The 16,238-nt window shown below is 45.7% G+C and overlaps 2 protein-coding genes across 2 annotated transcripts; both read left to right on the forward strand.

Moving 5' to 3' along the window:
- The first annotated feature begins 9,116 nt into the window (after window positions 1–9,116).
- On the forward strand, window positions 9,117–11,440 carry LOC6590621. Its single transcript, XM_002016672.2, has 6 exons — window positions 9,117–9,417; window positions 9,483–9,646; window positions 9,702–10,094; window positions 10,155–10,331; window positions 10,395–10,681; window positions 10,749–11,440. The coding sequence occupies exons 1-6, from the start codon at window positions 9,144–9,146 to the stop codon at window positions 11,191–11,193; spliced, it is 1,740 nt and encodes a 579-aa protein (XP_002016708.1). The 5' UTR covers window positions 9,117–9,143; the 3' UTR covers window positions 11,194–11,440.
- Window positions 11,441–15,766: 4,326 nt separating this feature from the next.
- LOC6590622 lies at window positions 15,767–16,168 on the forward strand. Its single transcript, XM_002016673.2, has one exon. It carries the CDS (start codon window positions 15,848–15,850, stop codon window positions 16,106–16,108), a length of 261 nt encoding a protein of 86 aa, XP_002016709.1. The 5' UTR covers window positions 15,767–15,847; the 3' UTR covers window positions 16,109–16,168.
- The last annotated feature ends 70 nt before the right edge of the window (window positions 16,169–16,238 follow it).

Genomic DNA, 16,238 nt, shown 5'->3' on the forward strand with positions numbered 1-16,238 from the left:
TGAATCCTATTATTTCATCGTAGTTGTAATCTTATTATCCACGAGATGACAGCAAAATGACATTTAGAAAATTTCACGCTGTGTGAAATGTAAAAAGAAAAAAAAACAAAACGGAAAAGCAAGCCACACCACAGAAAGGAGCAGATCCAACACGGGAATGCAAGAAAGTCAGCCAGGCAATGCGTATGGGCGGGCGGTGATGGACTGGAGGAGGGGTCAGTGTCGGCCCCCAAGACGGAGCTGGAGTTCCTGATTGGGACTGCGTACTGCGGTCACCTCCCCTCCACCTCTACCTCTACCTCTGCCTCTCCGACTTGGCTTTATTCTTCGGGTTGGGCGTGTTTTTCACAAGTTTTCCACTGACGGCTGCTGCCTGTCGCTGCTTTCCTTTTAATTTCAATTCTGACATTTGTTTGTCTGCTGTCAAAATAAAGTAGCTTTGGCGCAAAAGAAATAAACCTTAAGATTGCGATTGAAAATGTTTCATCTCCTCTGTCTCACACATCTTCCCCTTCGTCTTGCCCTTTCCAGCTGCGGTCGAAACTTTTCCCTCACGCAATAATAATAATAAACTAAAGCTTGTTTGACTTTTCTGGAAATTCTTTGAAATCCTCGTGTGGTAATCTTAATTCAATTTGCCTGCGGCAGGGACACTCGCCACGAATGACAAACTCTATGCCAGGCAAGATTGACGGTTCGTATTTGTCTAAGAGATCCAGTTTACGAAACCACAATTTTCTGAAACCTAAAAACTTTATCATAAAAGAGGAGTATTAAAAAAGATATTTTCGGATATTTTCTATAACAAGATGTTATATTTTTTGAGCTCTTTCTCTTTCAAGGAGCTGCAATGAAGTTGACTTACGGATGACCTTTAATGCCTTCCACAGGATATTTGCTGGAGAGTTGAAAACCAAACTTGAAAAACATAATCAGTCTACGAAGTTGTGTGTACAACTCCCCCCTACTCGCTCCACCCTCTCTAGCTGGAAATTAAGTACAATTTTCATTTTAAATTAAGCTGCTAGAGCATCCCCAGCGCCCCACACAGCAGGCTCCCACTCAGCCACCAGCCACGAACCTCGAGCCAGCGCCATCCCACGGAAAACGCCGGCTCAGCTTTCGACGTCATTAATCACCACAGAGGCAGCAACAAGAGCAGAAATATCCCAGCCAAAGAGCATTTGTCAGAGTCTTTGGGTTACTTTTGCTCGGGGAAAAGCATTTTCTAATCGCTACCCCCTCACACAAAACAAAAAAAAAAAACAGAGTTGGAAAAAGTTGCGCCCAAAAATCGGTCTGGGGAAGCACATGTCAGTGGGGATGTCTATGGGGAGGGCCCGCTGCCCAACTATGGTAGCCCCCCCCAATGGCTGAGGCCCACCTGTCTGGGCTCCACTTTGTTGTTTTGTTTGGCGTATTTCTGCTAGAAAAATGGTCGCTAAATTTGCGTGAAAAGGCAAATAATTTGGAATTCCCGGGGGTTCTAAATAAGTAAATTTAAATTGCATTTGTATGCGTTCAAATTTGTGCTACTCCTTCCCTCCCTTTCTGCGGATCCACCAATGCGGAGGGGTGGGAGTTTTTGTGTGTTTTGGCCACAAGTTTTTGTTGCCTGCTGCTGCCGTTATAAATTTGCGTGTCAAAAGCGACGGGGTGACGGTGAAGGTTTTTCCGCTTTTTTTGATGTTTCGCATACGGAAGGAAGCTCTTCCCACCCCTTAGTCCACAGCCCTCTGTTTGGGGCAAATGTTAATGTCCTTATCAGCGCTTCAGCATTTTTACATGTGTCCGCATTTGAAATATGCGGCAGTGGCAACTGTTTTTCTGGCACTTTGCATGCACCCAGAGTCGGATCCGGGCTCGGTCTTTGGCAGTAAGCTTATTTTTTTGCTTCTCCTGTTGCTGTTGCCGCTTCCGTTGCAGTTGATGTCAAGTGTCAGGGGTCGGACAGTTGAAGTTATTTATTATAACGACAATTACACCAAATGTTGGCCAACAGTTCACGTGTTGGTCCTGTCAGCGGTCTCGCCAATAATTACATTTTCTGCAATTTCCTCAAATGGAAATTAGAAAATCGAAAGAGGACGGAGACGGAGCACAAGAGAAGAGCTTTTCATTGATATAATGTGAGTATTGTTATTCTGCCACACCCATACCTACACCCACACAACGCACACATGCCAATCTTTTCCAATGCCAGACGTCCACAAAGAAAGAGAGATTTCCCAGAATCCTTCGGCTCAATCGAATTCACCAAACCCCCCCGAAATCGGTGAAATTTGCTAATGTAATGATGCTTAAAAGTGTTTCAAAGAATTTCCTTTTGCCTGTTTTTTTTTATTTAAATGCCAGCATGTGTGGACCCAATGGGGAGTATGTGTATTGCCAGAAGAAGTGTGTGGGGGTGTGTTTGATTGAATTGAAATGCTTTGCCAAAAAACTTCCATCCTCCTTGTCTCGCCCTCCCTTTCGCTGTTTTACATTCAATGATGGCGGAAAGTTGCAAATAATTTGCCTAATGTATCCAGCTAGGAGCCGCAAGAACATTGATAGCCAGAGTGGACTCCGGGCTGGGGGTTGGGGCTGTGGCCGTAGGAACTCGTATCTATGATCACCTCATCTGCCAAAGTGCGGAGCGACGCGTCGCTGCGGGGCCTTCACACATAACGAGTTATACGAAGTAGAAGTTTTTATCGTGCCTATCGTTATACGAGTCAATTACTGCGGCTGTCTTCTTGCCCCCGCTTATCGTTGGCCATAAATCTGCCCCCCCCCCCCCCCACAACTACGTGACTGTGTGGCAGGGAAGTGAACATTCTAGGCAGGGGATTCACTTCCCGATCGGCATGGATGAGAGAAGCAAATCATGGAAAATAACCATCAAATATACCCAATTAACAACACACTGCTAAACTGTAACTTTTTCTTTCTGTCAGCCGGTTTAATGCCACAGTTAAAGTGTACTTAACTTCCCACTGGGTATATATGTACATACGGTATATTTAGCCTCCGAGTCGTGAACAGCCAGATTTAGGTGCAGATTACGATGAGTTAAATATTTACTGTTTTATAATTAAGTGTCCCAGATTCTAACTTATGCTTACAAACAGAAATTTATTCAGGTTCAAGATATCTTTAATTGAACTACAGATACGAGAGTTTGCTGGGCAATCATCTAAACTTGTGTGTGTACCTTCATCATTTAATTTGCACTGCAATTATTATAGAACTATTATGGAAAACCCCATTCATTGTGCTAATATGATTCATTTTCGTTTGAGATTTTTGTTGAAATCTATAAAACGATTTATAAGTCGTAAAGTTTCGGTTTTCTGATAATTATCCCCATAATGCTCCCATGAAAATGTGATTTATAATGTTGCAACATCCATCTGGTTGCAGCGCCACTTCAACTATTCATTTAGAGCCACTCGAGCGTGTCGATACACACCCACTTGGAGTGAAAAGCCAGCCCGCCCGCCCCATAAGTTCAATGCCATAAGTCTCCAGACTCTTCTGAGGTTCCCGTAGTTTTTTCTTTTTTGTTTTCTTTGCCCTCGGTGTTTGCGGATGCCGTGCGGATGCTCCGGACGGGCTCTAATGCCATGTGTTTCTGTGGGCATATTTAACGAGCACCTGCTGTGCCACTTCAGCCACTATAATATGCCAAATTAAAACTTTAACTAGCGCGCCGAGAGTCCTCCAGCGTCGGCATAAAGAGTGCAAGTGCAGCAAAGCCAGCGACAGACTGTCATCATTATCATTAACAGACACTGCCGTTCCGTGCCACCTCCCTCCCGCATTCACACTCACATTCCACTATCTTTCGCACCTTCTCCGAGCGGTCCCATTTGATCCGTACCGTTCTCCTGCTCCATCCAGCATCTGCTGCGCTCCTCCTCCTCCTCCTCCTCTAGCTGTTGTGGCGCTTATGAGTATTATTGTCACTGTACTCGACAGTGGAGTGGCCGCCATGTACGCCATGTAGCGCTCGCACCCAAAAAGTGGCAGAGGCGGAGAAAGATGGAGCTGGCTCCGAGGATGGGAATGAGGTGCTCCAGCTCCAGCTTCCGTTGCAGTTTGTTTTTCATGCTCCTCCCAGACGGCTTAGTGTCATAAGCATGTGTATGTGTATGCGGATGTCTATGGGTGTATGAGTGTGGCATAAAAAACTAAATGAAGGCGTTAATCTCTTCAACAAACTAAAGTCCGTCTGGTGAGTCGCTTAGTGGCAAGGTTTATGTTGCACATACACATAACTCTGCTTGCACTTTGGCCTAATATAATTTATGCACTGGAACTGCCATCGCAACAAGGAAAGCGGAAACCTCCTCTCACGGTATCCCAGACAACGCAAGTAGTTGCATATGTAATTACGTACTCTCGGATAATGCCAGAGCATTAGTGGCAGCCACTTTTAGTTCATTGTAAAAGTGAATGTGAAGCACGGGAAAGGAAATGATGCAGGAAGAACAATTACACTTCAAGAATGCTACAAAAAACCATTAGAAAAAACTTTGCACAGGAAAAAGAGTTGTCAGAGGATTAGGAAAAGCTCTGACGTCTAAAATGCTGTCTACTTCAAGGCCCCCATTTCAGTATTCCATTCACTTATCAAAGCAGAATTTAATTATAGAACAATAACATTTCCAAAGAGTTCGATAAGACGCCTTTCATTGGTGTCGTACTTCGTGGGGCTTGGAGCAACGGCTGCTCCCATTTATTGGCATCCACTGGACATGCCTCGTAGGACTAAACCAAAACCTCTGATGGTCGCAAGTGCTTTGTGATTTTGCATTCCACTCAATATTGTGGCACATGCGTGGCTTTAGTACCCAGGCTGAACGCCGTGCAACACATTGGCGCCAGTGTGCCCGCTCTCGCAGTCCAGGACTCTCTCTTCGCAGAGAGCGCCTGCCACACTCGTTTTTCTCCAGAGAGTCGCTGCTCTGCCAGCTGTTGGGTACGAAGCAAGCGGCAACTTGGTTTATTTCCTTGCCTCATCGCCTGAAAGTGTGCTTCGGGTTTTTCCCTTCTTACAGATTTTCCCTTGACTGTTTTCTCTTCGCTGTTTTTTCCCCGTTGTCGTGAATATGCCTTGGGGGGCGTGTGGGGTTGTTGGGCTGAATGGTGGGGCTGGGGTGCTGTTGTTGCTTCTGCTTTCAATTCAATTTTTCGCCAGCTGTTGTGCTTAATTTGAACTTTAAGCATTTTCCTCGTCCGCGTTGTTGCTTTTCTTTCCATAGTTGTTGCTGTTACTGTTTGGGCATTTCCGGCTTTAACGCTGTGGCTTTTTCTGTGGCTGCGACAGCTCAATATAAGAGTATATACATATGTATATGTATACGCATACGTATACTTATAAGGAGAAAAGTAGCCGATTACCAGGCGCATTGCCCTAGCATCGAGGAGTCCCTTCACCCCAATCAGAGTGGGATCCAGAGACTTAAGGCCTTTGTGGGTCAGCCAGCCAGCCAGTCAGTCAGCTTTTTAACCGCTAATGAAGACTTATATCGAGGCAAACGGCTGCTTGGCAATGCACTTATTTACGGTTAGGGCTCTGAGAGTGCGCATTTCCCTTGCCGGAATGTTCCGAAATACTATACCGAAATATAGACCGGTTGACAGTATAAATAATGTGTTCCTTTGCCAGAATTTATGGCACTTGTATGTCTTCTGGTCTTCGGCAGCAGCACTGTTCGACTGCTATAAATTAGACGGGGCGGCCAGTCAGTCGTCGGACCCCAAATGCGATGCGTGCCCCACACCCACACCCACACTCTCATATCCGACACGCAACAAAACACGCACACACACACACACACACACACACGTACTACTCACAGATGCCAAGACTCGCGTTTGTATGGGAGAGTAACCGCCGTGGCCGTGTGGCATGCGGCTTTTGAGGTTTTAAAGCCTTTTGAGGTGACACATTAGGATTAGACAGCCATTAATTGCCCAGCACTCAGGGCACTCAAGGCACTCGATTACACTAATTAGTCTGATTATTAAAGTAAGCGCACTTAAATGGTCGTTATGTAGATACAAAGGCCGCTTCTGGCAGATTTATTTCACGAGAATCATTAAAAGTACTCCTTGCCCACATCTAGGATATCGTACAGCAGAGGCAGCAGGGCCGACGCGGTCCGTGATGATGGGGAGGACCATGGTGATGCGGCGGTCCGTGATGTCCGCCGTGATGTGGTCCGCCATGTCCACCGTGGCCTCCGTGGCCTCCGGGTCCTCCGTGTCCTCCGTGCGGTGGTGGCATATTTGTATGCTCTGGTGTTCTGCTTTTGAAAATTTAGGTGCGATACTAACCAGCTCTTGTGGCCAACTAAATCCCAATCGACAGCTGCTTCAGCGCTTATCAAAGCTGTTCCCCCCACTCATATAGATAAGGTCCTATCTAATCTACTTTGTATAACTTGCTAATCGATAAACTAGTGCAAACATTGGCATAATATTATAGCTATGGCGATGAGTAAGACCTTGTAAATGAAGATAACCTCGTCTGTTCGTCGTTAGTCATCCAAGGAAAACCCCTATAAGGTTCCCTTTTGAATACCAGAGAAAAACATCTGGGAACTTTTATTTTTAGCGTAATCTATGAAAGAAACGTCTATTCTAGCGATACTTCGTTTTATTGTGCAACCCAGTGATAAGATAACTCCAGAGTTGGACAGAATTATGTGGAACTTCAGATAGCACGACTTTTATTCTTCCCGGAATGTACTAAATTTCGATTGAAATAAAAGTGAAACTAGTTCTCAGAAGAACTTAACTTGTATTTTTAATTGATTCGCAATAATTACTTTCCTCCTTGGGCAGACTACACAAGTGACAAAATTATAATCCACTTGATTCCCGTTCCCGATTAAGCACCATATGTCAGGGCCTGCAATCCGCAATACAATGTTCCGCTTGGTGTACGGCTGCTATTTACTTTCCGCCTGACCCAGTTTTGAAGTCAGGGGAAAACTATTCGTGAAAAGCAGCAACCAAGACTCAAACACTGTGCAAGAAAATGGAAAAACTTCAGCGCGGAATGGGCAGTGGATTGGGCTTTTTGAATTCAATTAATTTTATCTGCATCAATTTTCCTTTATAATCGCATCAGAGTGAGGCGGCAACAGCCCCAGCCGGTGTATCCACTCACATGAGCATTCGTAAGGAGAGGGGAAAGCGAAAGGACGTTACCCCAAAAAGGACCACAACTCGTAAAATATATAAAGTCATTGCAAAAGCCAATTTGTATATCAGTGATGGCAGACCAGGCCCAGGCCCAGGCCCGGCCCTGGCCCTGGCACGGCGATTATCAAACTGCGAATGAGGCACAGAGAGGGGTTCCCATTCCCCTCGCCGTTCCCTTACCCACAACACAAACTTACTTAAAATGCTCTTAGCCGAATGGGGGTATAACCTTCTGTGCAGGGGAGCTGCTCTGCATGAGCCACAGTCAAAACCAGATCCTGCGCCTGGGCCGTGCTTTCATGGTAACAATTACATTTCACAGATTTTCTTCTTTTTTTTTTTGGGGTCGCGTGTGCTGTTGCATGTTGTTGGTGCGCGGTTCGCTTTCGGTGTCCTTTATTTTGGGCTTATGGGGCCGTACATTATCGCCGACGCTAGTCGGGGTTTGGGGTGGAACCGGCGCTGATGTGCGACGTCTAAATACGAGAATGTTGTGTGAAAATGTTTAAAATCCACGCAAGCCTCTCAAGCGCAAATGCTCAGCACGCCATAAGTGTCGGCCGGTGAGGACGAGAGCGAGGATTTTCCTGCTGTGGTCCTGGCCAAGGAGTGGCCACTTTTGCATATCCCCACCCGCCCAGTGGATGGCGTGGCGAGAGCCCAGAAAGGAAGTAAATAGTGGAAAAGGCATAAATAATAGCAAATAATACGGCGACAATGCGCACAAATTTGCCGCTAAAGTGTAGTCATTGTCGAGCGACCCAGCTAGTCCTTCGTCCTTGCTCCTGGGGCCTGGGGCCTGGGTCCAGAGTCCTTCGAACTGTGCGTGAGCCCTGCCCAGAACCTGCTTTTGCTTTTTGCATGATTTTGCTGTTTAAATTTATTACACACTAGATTTATGATCGCGTTGAGTTGTCCCTACCGGTGGCCCCGCTCCCGACACTTATCATTGCCTTTTGTGGCCTAGCGCCCACTCGGTTCCCATGCCCCATGCCCCATCGTCGGGCCCGCGCGAACTCGGGACTCGGGACTGGAGACTCAGGACTGGCTTTAATTTCATTGTTACCCGTATAATTCCTATTTGAACTGGGGTGTGAAGCACAATTTATAGGCGCTTTTCAAGTGATTTCTTTCGCTCGGTTGCCACACAATCATCGAGTGGAGTGGAGTCTCCTTCGTGTGTGTCTGTGTGTGTGTGTGTGCCACTTCTGTCACTTCAGACTTGCGGTTGAATTTCCATAGCATTTTCCGCTTTCCTCTTTTAATCACATGTTTTGGCCCAGCCCAGCCTTGCGTGGCTTTTAACGTAGCCGCAGGCGCTTATTAGAAGTGTGACAGAATTCAAAATTGAAGAGGAAACGTATACGCCTTGCCACTTGCCACTTGCCACACACGAAGGTCCGCTCCAGTGGCACAAATGAAAACGACGCAAACTGTAATTTGCGGTTGGAAATATAAACTTGTATCTGAATAATATGCAGTTTGGCTGTGATTCAGTTGGAAAAGTGCACAAATGAACAGTATTATAAATTATAAACATTTTCTCATCAACCAAAGATCATATATATATATATATTCTATATTCTATATTAACAGTAATTTAGCTTATAAACCATAATTCTTTTGATATTGGGGCAGGCATTGCTAAATTCAGAGAGCTTCCCTTTAGCTTTTCAATAAAATTCGAACACAGCCTGAAACCAGCGAAAAGCCAGCCTTTAAAAAGTACGTACCATTGAAATGTATGGGCATTATATTTTTATAGGACAAACCTTTTAGATCGCATTTGAATCGTTTTACCTCAGAGCTCAACTGAATTTTATTTAGAATGTTTTGAGATATATCTAAATTTAAAGTACACTAGCTTGCGAAGCCTTTTACAAGTAAATCATTTTATTCACATTTCAAACTCTAAGAAAATCAGATAGATAAACAGAAATACAATGGCTTCGATTGTGGGTGCGCCGCCATCGGCTGTGGGCGAAGCCGTACAACCATGGCAGAAGTTCGACTGGCCGGAAGAGATCGAGCAACATATCTACAAGGACTGGGGCATCTACTACTCCCGCCGTCGCAGGGAGAACATTGCCATGCACTACTTCAACAAGGCCCTCGTGTTGGATCCCAAGGATCACATGACAATGTACAAGCGCTGCCAGAGCAAGCGGAAGGCGGCCCAAACCCAGGGAGCCCTGCTGGACAGCAGGGAGGCTGCGAGTGAGTATATCGGGGGGAATTACCATCCGAGAGCCTGCGACTGAGCGACCCTTTGGTGTGTGCAGGAATGGCCCGAGCCACGAGTGGAGAGAAATCCTACATCAACCTGGAAATATGCGATGCCCAATACGAGCTCAACCATTTCGAGAACAGCCTGGCCGAGTTGCACAACAACGTTCGACATTTCAAGGGGAACAAGACTAAGTGCTTCGAAAGGCGCTTGATGATGGTAGGTTCAGCTCTGTCGGAAGTTCCATTCCATTCTATAGCGGTAACTCTGCCAGGTGGACGAGGTGATCAACGATTGCATGGGCGAGGCGATGACCGCCTTCTTCTCGAAACACCAAAAAACAGTAGAAATTGTGCACGATCTTATGAAGGCCAACGAGATAGTGGACAAACGTCCCTTGTGGAAGGTGCTGCGGGAGCAGGAGAAGTGCGATGTTCTCAGCATTCCCGAGGTGGAGGTTCTGTTGCTCTCCCCCCTGGAGATTGCGCGCAGAAAGCGGGCCTTCAATATCTTCTATCAGACGTACCTGGACGAGTCCTGGATAGATATGGTGTTCATGAAGAAGATGATCAACAACCCCGTGCTTCTGCTGTCCCAATGCAAGGAGTCCTTCCACTTCCTGGACAAACTCACTGTCAAACAGTACGATATTGTGCGCACATTTATGGTGAGAGATCGAATACCATGTGCTTAAGGGTTTACCAAGCCAAAGCTGGCCCTTCCACAGAAAATGCTGCAATCGCGTAGCCCTTTGTATTACGGGAACTACATGAAGTACAGGAACAAGAAGCTGTCGGACAAGTACCGAGAGGCCTTCCTTTACCGCATACAGTACCAGACATACCGCACCATGAACGCGGCTCTGAAGCGCGTTCGCGTACTGCGCAAAGCGAAGAAGATCAAGGTGAGCCCGAAGAGAAATAGGGATTAGGGAAAACGTAGTATTTAACAACATGTCACCCCGCAGGCCTTGACCAAGTTCGTGGAGGAGGTGATGGGCGAATACGTGGTGAAGAAGACGCACCGTGTGATGTGCTGGAAGTTCGAGTTTCTTAACGAGATGTACAACACCCTGGGACTGGCCCTGGCCGAACAGCTGATGCCCCCGAAGAAGTTCAATGCCGCCACAACGTCCCTCCTCAAGCTGCTGCATTTGCCAACGGACAAGGTTAAGGAATTTGTGTCATTTGTCTTTGGGGATCGCAACACACACCCGGAACCGGACGCCTACGATCCCGCCGCCGCGAGGGCCAAGTAAGACCACATCTGTTTATTAATCGAATCAAGAGGAGTGTCTCATAGTGTCTTGTGTTAACCAAAGGAAACTGCTGGCGCGCCTCGAGCACAGAATGATCTTTGCCAAATACTCGATCGAAAAGTGCTATCTGCTGCACCAGATATCGCAATGCCATCTGGACCAGGGACGGCACTCCGAGTGCGCATTCGTTGCCCGTAAGGGCATGAAAGAGTCCGCGAACTGCAATAGCCACCTCTGGAAGTTCCTCAATGTGGTGCAGATAGTCAAGGCCAATGCCGTGGTGCACAAGCTGGAACAGACCAGAGACGCCCTGTCGGATGCCCTGCCCATCGCGCAGGCCCTGAAGTCGCAGGAGCTGGTGTCATTTGTGGAGATCTGCATGGCGTGCAACCAGGAGGAGTTCGTCACGAAGAAGAACACTGTGACTCTCAGTCGTCGCCCAAGCAAGGCCGATTCTAGTAATCGTTCGAACAACAGTTTCAAAATGGACTCGAAAGACCGCTATTAGTTATCAAGTTTTTATTGCTTATTTATTTTTGCAAGATCATTTTATAGGAGGGCCACCAACCCTTGTGGGTTTTAACTTACTTTCCGACATTAAGGGCAAATTTTAAATCCACTAAACAAACATCAGACAACGCAAAAAAGGATCTGTAGAGCTCCGGCTGCGCTGAGTCCTACAAGATCTACAATTTGACAAAGAAATGACAATAAATTGCTGGCACTGTTCTCTGCCGAAAATCGTTAAACTGTTACAATTATTTGAGTACTTGATATTAGTTTTCCCACAAATCTGCCAGATCATAATATGCTAATACTCGCCCTACCATTCAAGACCAATTAGAGTCAAATGAAATCCAAGCGATTTCACTTAGTTTTGAGCACTTAAAATTTGTATTAAAAGGTACTTTACTTCATCCCAAACCCAAGTAAAGTTCTTAATGCACTCGCAATCTTCATGGCCAGCAATAAAATGGCAGGCAACGTGTGATTAAAACTTTTCTTCCGTCCCACATTTTGAGGGAACGCCTCCTCCCTCCACATACAAAAACACACACATACTCTCGTATACCACCTGGAAAAGGTGTCGTAAAAATTCTATCAACTCGATTAAATTATAACAAGTGGATTTTCATGTTTTTGTGCCGCATTTATGTGTTTTTATTGTGCTAATTTTATGCGAGCTCTGGCGCGGCGCCTCAAGGAACAGGCAGCTCCTTGGGCAATTTTGGCAGAACTTCCCCTCCGCCGCCCCCAGCGGCGCCACACCCACACAACCACATACTCGCATAGATAGGGTCCTGTGTCGGGGACTGCAATAATACTTGGCACACATTTAGTGGCACCATTTAGTGGCACACTGCGGTTTCGGCGCCAACGCCACCTCCGCGGCAGCGAAGTTCATTCTTGGGACATTTCCACTCTGCCTTCCCCTGCCTGTTCATGCCACACTTGGCAAAGTTTTCGGCCTACCGTGCCACTCACTTCACCTGCCGCCACCTGGTGTGGCATGCCCATGTCCTCTCCCGCTCGCACTGCCACTGCCACTGCCTTTGTCTTATCAAACTTTCTGGCGCGCATGTGTTTATGCCACAAATGGCACTTTTGCGGCAGCGCATTTTATTTTTTACTGCCACTTTTCGCCATTTTGCTTTATCATTTTTATATGTATTGTATATATATATGTGTATGTATGTAAATAAACCGAGGTCCTGGCCTCGGTTAAAGCACAAACAAAAATGGTTTTATATATCGAATTTTACTATATACACTATGTGTGAGTAGAAGAGATTGCATTAATAGAATCTTTAAAGATTAAACAATGGATTGGGTATCCCGCTAGTGCTGTCAATCGATCAGCACTGATCTTGTAACTAAATCGAATATTTTTCCCACAGATAAATGATTAAAAATCGGTCATTATCTCGACTATATAGTTGTAAAACTCTTCCAGCATCAATAGGCAGGTATGCGGATATCCTTAATTTGTTTTTGTCACATTTCACCAACAGCCAAAAGTCGGACTAGAAGTCGGAGCCTCTGCTTGTAGAGTAGAGGAATCCCAATGGCCGCCTCCGTTTGGGGGTTGGGTTTTATTGTCCCCAAAGAGGAGGACACCCGCCGAAAGGTGTGCAGCCAACTAATGACCCTGTATTTATATGACAGGGGAAAGTTTATAAATATTTATGGGCTCTGCTGTTGCTTCTGCCGCCTTTGTTGCTTACTTTCATCAAGCTCGAACTCATTTGCTTATTTTAAAATTCCAAGCAGGCGTAGTTTCATTTTTGACACCCGACATCCCACAGCCCACAGCAGATCTGCCGCACGTTGTTGCCATTGTCACGCACACACGTACTATATTTTTTACGCGCATATCATATTACACACACACGCACTCCCTTGGAGTTGGCTTAAAGGACTCGACGACCCCTTTCCCAGGACGGGGATGTTTTCAGCGGCCCCATCGAAGGTTTGGGGCCCCGTCGTAGTAAATAGAATCACGTACACTAATTATCATCGCCATTGCAGGAAGGATGCTCAAAAATATATATATTTTTATTAATTTCTGTAAGGTAACGCCCCCTTTTGTAAGCCAGCACCTTTTCCATTTCGCCCCCGCACGTCTCACGCCGGTCATGGGGAAAATTTTAATTGAGATCCCCGCTCGGTGATAGGCAACGAGGAACTATTTGCCAGAAATTGACGCGGATGGGGATGCTGAATGGCATCAGTCGCATGGCTGGTTTCGAATGCAAAGTGCGTCCCCAAATGTAGTTTTGAATGTGTAGGTTTAGATAAGGTTGGTTACCCATACAATTAGCTGTCCTATTAGAGGCGTGCGAGTACGAGTAGTATGCGTCATTAGGGTGCTTCAGGTTCTACCGATGGTCGGTGTAATGTGATTCGGGGTATTGATAAGCAGCGCTGTTGAAGGTATTTTCGAAATAAATTCAAAATCCCTACCTGTTAACTATTTGAGAGCTCTTTCAGATACTGCGACTTAGATTGTGCATTGAGGGACCTGATTGGAGCAAGGTTATATACAACTTGGTACTAAAATATCCTTAACAGATGGAAAATAATGTAATCTATAATTGATAATTACCCTATCGAAAGAACTTGGGCAGATATGAGATTAACGTACACGATAAATGCTACCAGAAAGATAAGACGATTATATGAATTCAAATAAGATAAGATCGTAGCATTAGATATATCTTCTGCCTATCATATTTATTGTTTGTGGAAAATGGAAAAATGGAATTAACGATCTTACAGTTCTCTTTTCAACCCAAAACTGTCCAACTCTACTTTATATCACATTGTCATCATTCAAACGATGTGTGCACCTATGAGTGTACGTAGTACCCCCAGAAACACAGGGTACTTCACACAGAACAGTGCTCGCTTTAGACTCTGATAAGAGCCAGCCCCACTGTGACTTTTATCTATAGATAAGACTCGTCGCGCAATAGCCCGAGATTGGCAAGAACTTAGCTATAATAGTAAAATCCAGCATATTGTCCAGTGCCAGACAGAACGCGCTCGGTGCAACAAGTCGCTTCCGATCGACCTTAAAGAACTCAAGAGCATGGACCATCGAACTCGTGTCGTAGAGGTGGTCCAAGTGGCCCCGCAGCCGGCCACCACGGTCATCGTCCAGACGCCTTCTCAGCCGCCGCCCAAGGATAAGGGATGCTGCTTCTGCCCCTGCTGTCCGTGCTGCTGTAGCTGTGGCGATACCTGCTGCTGTTGCACTATCATGTGAGGGAAGGGAACACTTCCAGAAACACTGGACCACCGATCCTTAAATGCGTTACGTTAAATTAACTTTCTATGTAGAGCCATTCGAGGCAACACGATTCCCAGAGTTTTTTCGTGCAATAAAATTTTACGATTTGTTATAAATAATGCTTTACACTCCGACCCCGCAACGCTCTCGTTCGGTCTCTGTTTCTTGGGACCTCGGAAAACATATTGTCTTACATAAATCTAAATGCCGGGGCCGTATCATAAAAAGCCAAATTTAATAACATGCCACAAAAATTTGTAGTTTTATGACACAGCACACACATAACACAAGGCCTGGCAATCCTTTCCGGATGCGGGTGGGAAATGGTTGCCGCCACATCATTGCGAAGTTAGTTCGCATTCCGAGCTATTATTTATTTGTGGCTCGATTTGCCAATAAAACCGGAAAATGTGTCAAAAGTGCTGCCAACTTTGGCTCCATGCCCAGGCTGCTCACATTTGATAAAGGATTTTATGACTTTGGCTTCTGGAATTGCAACCGCAGCCTCAGAGTTCCTGCCCCAAACATTTTGACAAGGGTGTTGCCGGAGAAAGAGTGAGTGTGCTAGTAGTGTTGGTTCTCACCTACCTATAATTTGTGCGTATGATTTTCCTTGGCCAGGTTTTATCTAAAGCCCAAACAAAATTACTCATACGCAATGTGATACGGTCGCCCAAGAACTGTGGTGCAGGCTCGAAATTGATATGTGTGATTTATTTCGATTTTTCGATCAAAATATATGTATTTATTTGTGCAGCAATGAATGAAGATATTCAACAGAAATTGTTTGTCGGGATTTATGTGTTATTTCAACTCAAATTGCTGGGAAATATCGAAACAATCCAATACCCTTTTATACTCAAAGTGTATACGAATTTTGCCGATGTATGTAATAGCCCGAAGGAAGCGTTTCCAATACCATAAAACATCAATAGTCGAGTCGATATAGCGATGTTTGTGTGTCCATCCTAAAGAGCGCCTAGATCTCCGAATACGACCCAGCGCAGCCAAATTTTGTGTCGAGAATCCTGTGGTAACACACCAGGAAAAACTGCCAAGGAATGCGTTGCAAATGGAACAATCCAAAATGTAAACCCGACACATATATTTATCTATTTTTATATGTTGCCATTGCCCCACTGTTCTGTTGTCTTTTTTCAATATTTCGTGTACTTGCTCATATTCGTAATCAGGGCAGCTCATTGATCAAATTCCCCGGGCTTTAGATAAAACTGCGTAAAATATATGTATATGCCGAGCCAACTTTTCTTCGTTGCTTCAGTTATAGGCACGTTCCCGGGCAGCCACCACTTAGTCGAACCGTTTAGTCAAATTTAGTTACTCCAAAGCGACCAAGGAATCAAAGAAAATGTACTACAATCAAGGCTACCAAATGGACGTGATCGATCCGTACTACCCACCGCCAGTGGAGGTCATCGAAGTGATGCAGCCCCCGCCGCCAGTGGAGGTGATTATGCCCTCGCCCATGTACACACAGCCCGTGGTGGTGGTGGAGCAGCCCCCCTACGGCCCGACCGCCACTGGACCCTCGCAGGGGGAAATGGAATGCTGCCTGATGTTGGGCGCCTGCTGCGTCATGGAGGAGTGCGGCATGTGCGTCATCTCGTAGACCCGAAAATATGGATTAATGACCCTGTAAACTAAATAATAAATCTAGACTGAAACCGAATATGTCTCAGCGTTGTGGTGACTCAAAGGTGCTGACAATCGGGGCTAGAAAATGATACTCCCACTACGAG

This window comes from Drosophila persimilis, unplaced genomic scaffold (assembly GCF_003286085.1).
Source record: "Drosophila persimilis strain 14011-0111.01,24,50 unplaced genomic scaffold, DperRS2 tig00000002-arrow-pilon, whole genome shotgun sequence".
NCBI lineage: Eukaryota > Metazoa > Arthropoda > Insecta > Diptera > Drosophilidae > Drosophila > Drosophila persimilis.

What these genes read in the sequence shown, in the direction of transcription:
- LOC6590621 (XM_002016672.2), top strand. Translation starts at nt 9,144, where the DNA reads ATGGCTTCGATTGTGGGTGCGCCGCCATCGGCTGTGGGCGAAGCCGTA. An exon ending in GGACAGCAGGGAGGCTGCGA is followed by an intron (nt 9,418 to 9,482) that starts GTGAGTATATCG and finishes TGGTGTGTGCAG; the next exon opens with GAATGGCCCGAGCCACGAGT. An exon ending in ATATTGTGCGCACATTTATG is followed by an intron (nt 10,095 to 10,154) that starts GTGAGAGATCGA and finishes GCCCTTCCACAG; the next exon opens with AAAATGCTGCAATCGCGTAG.
- LOC6590622 (XM_002016673.2), top strand. Translation starts at nt 15,848, where the DNA reads ATGTACTACAATCAAGGCTACCAAATGGACGTGATCGATCCGTACTAC.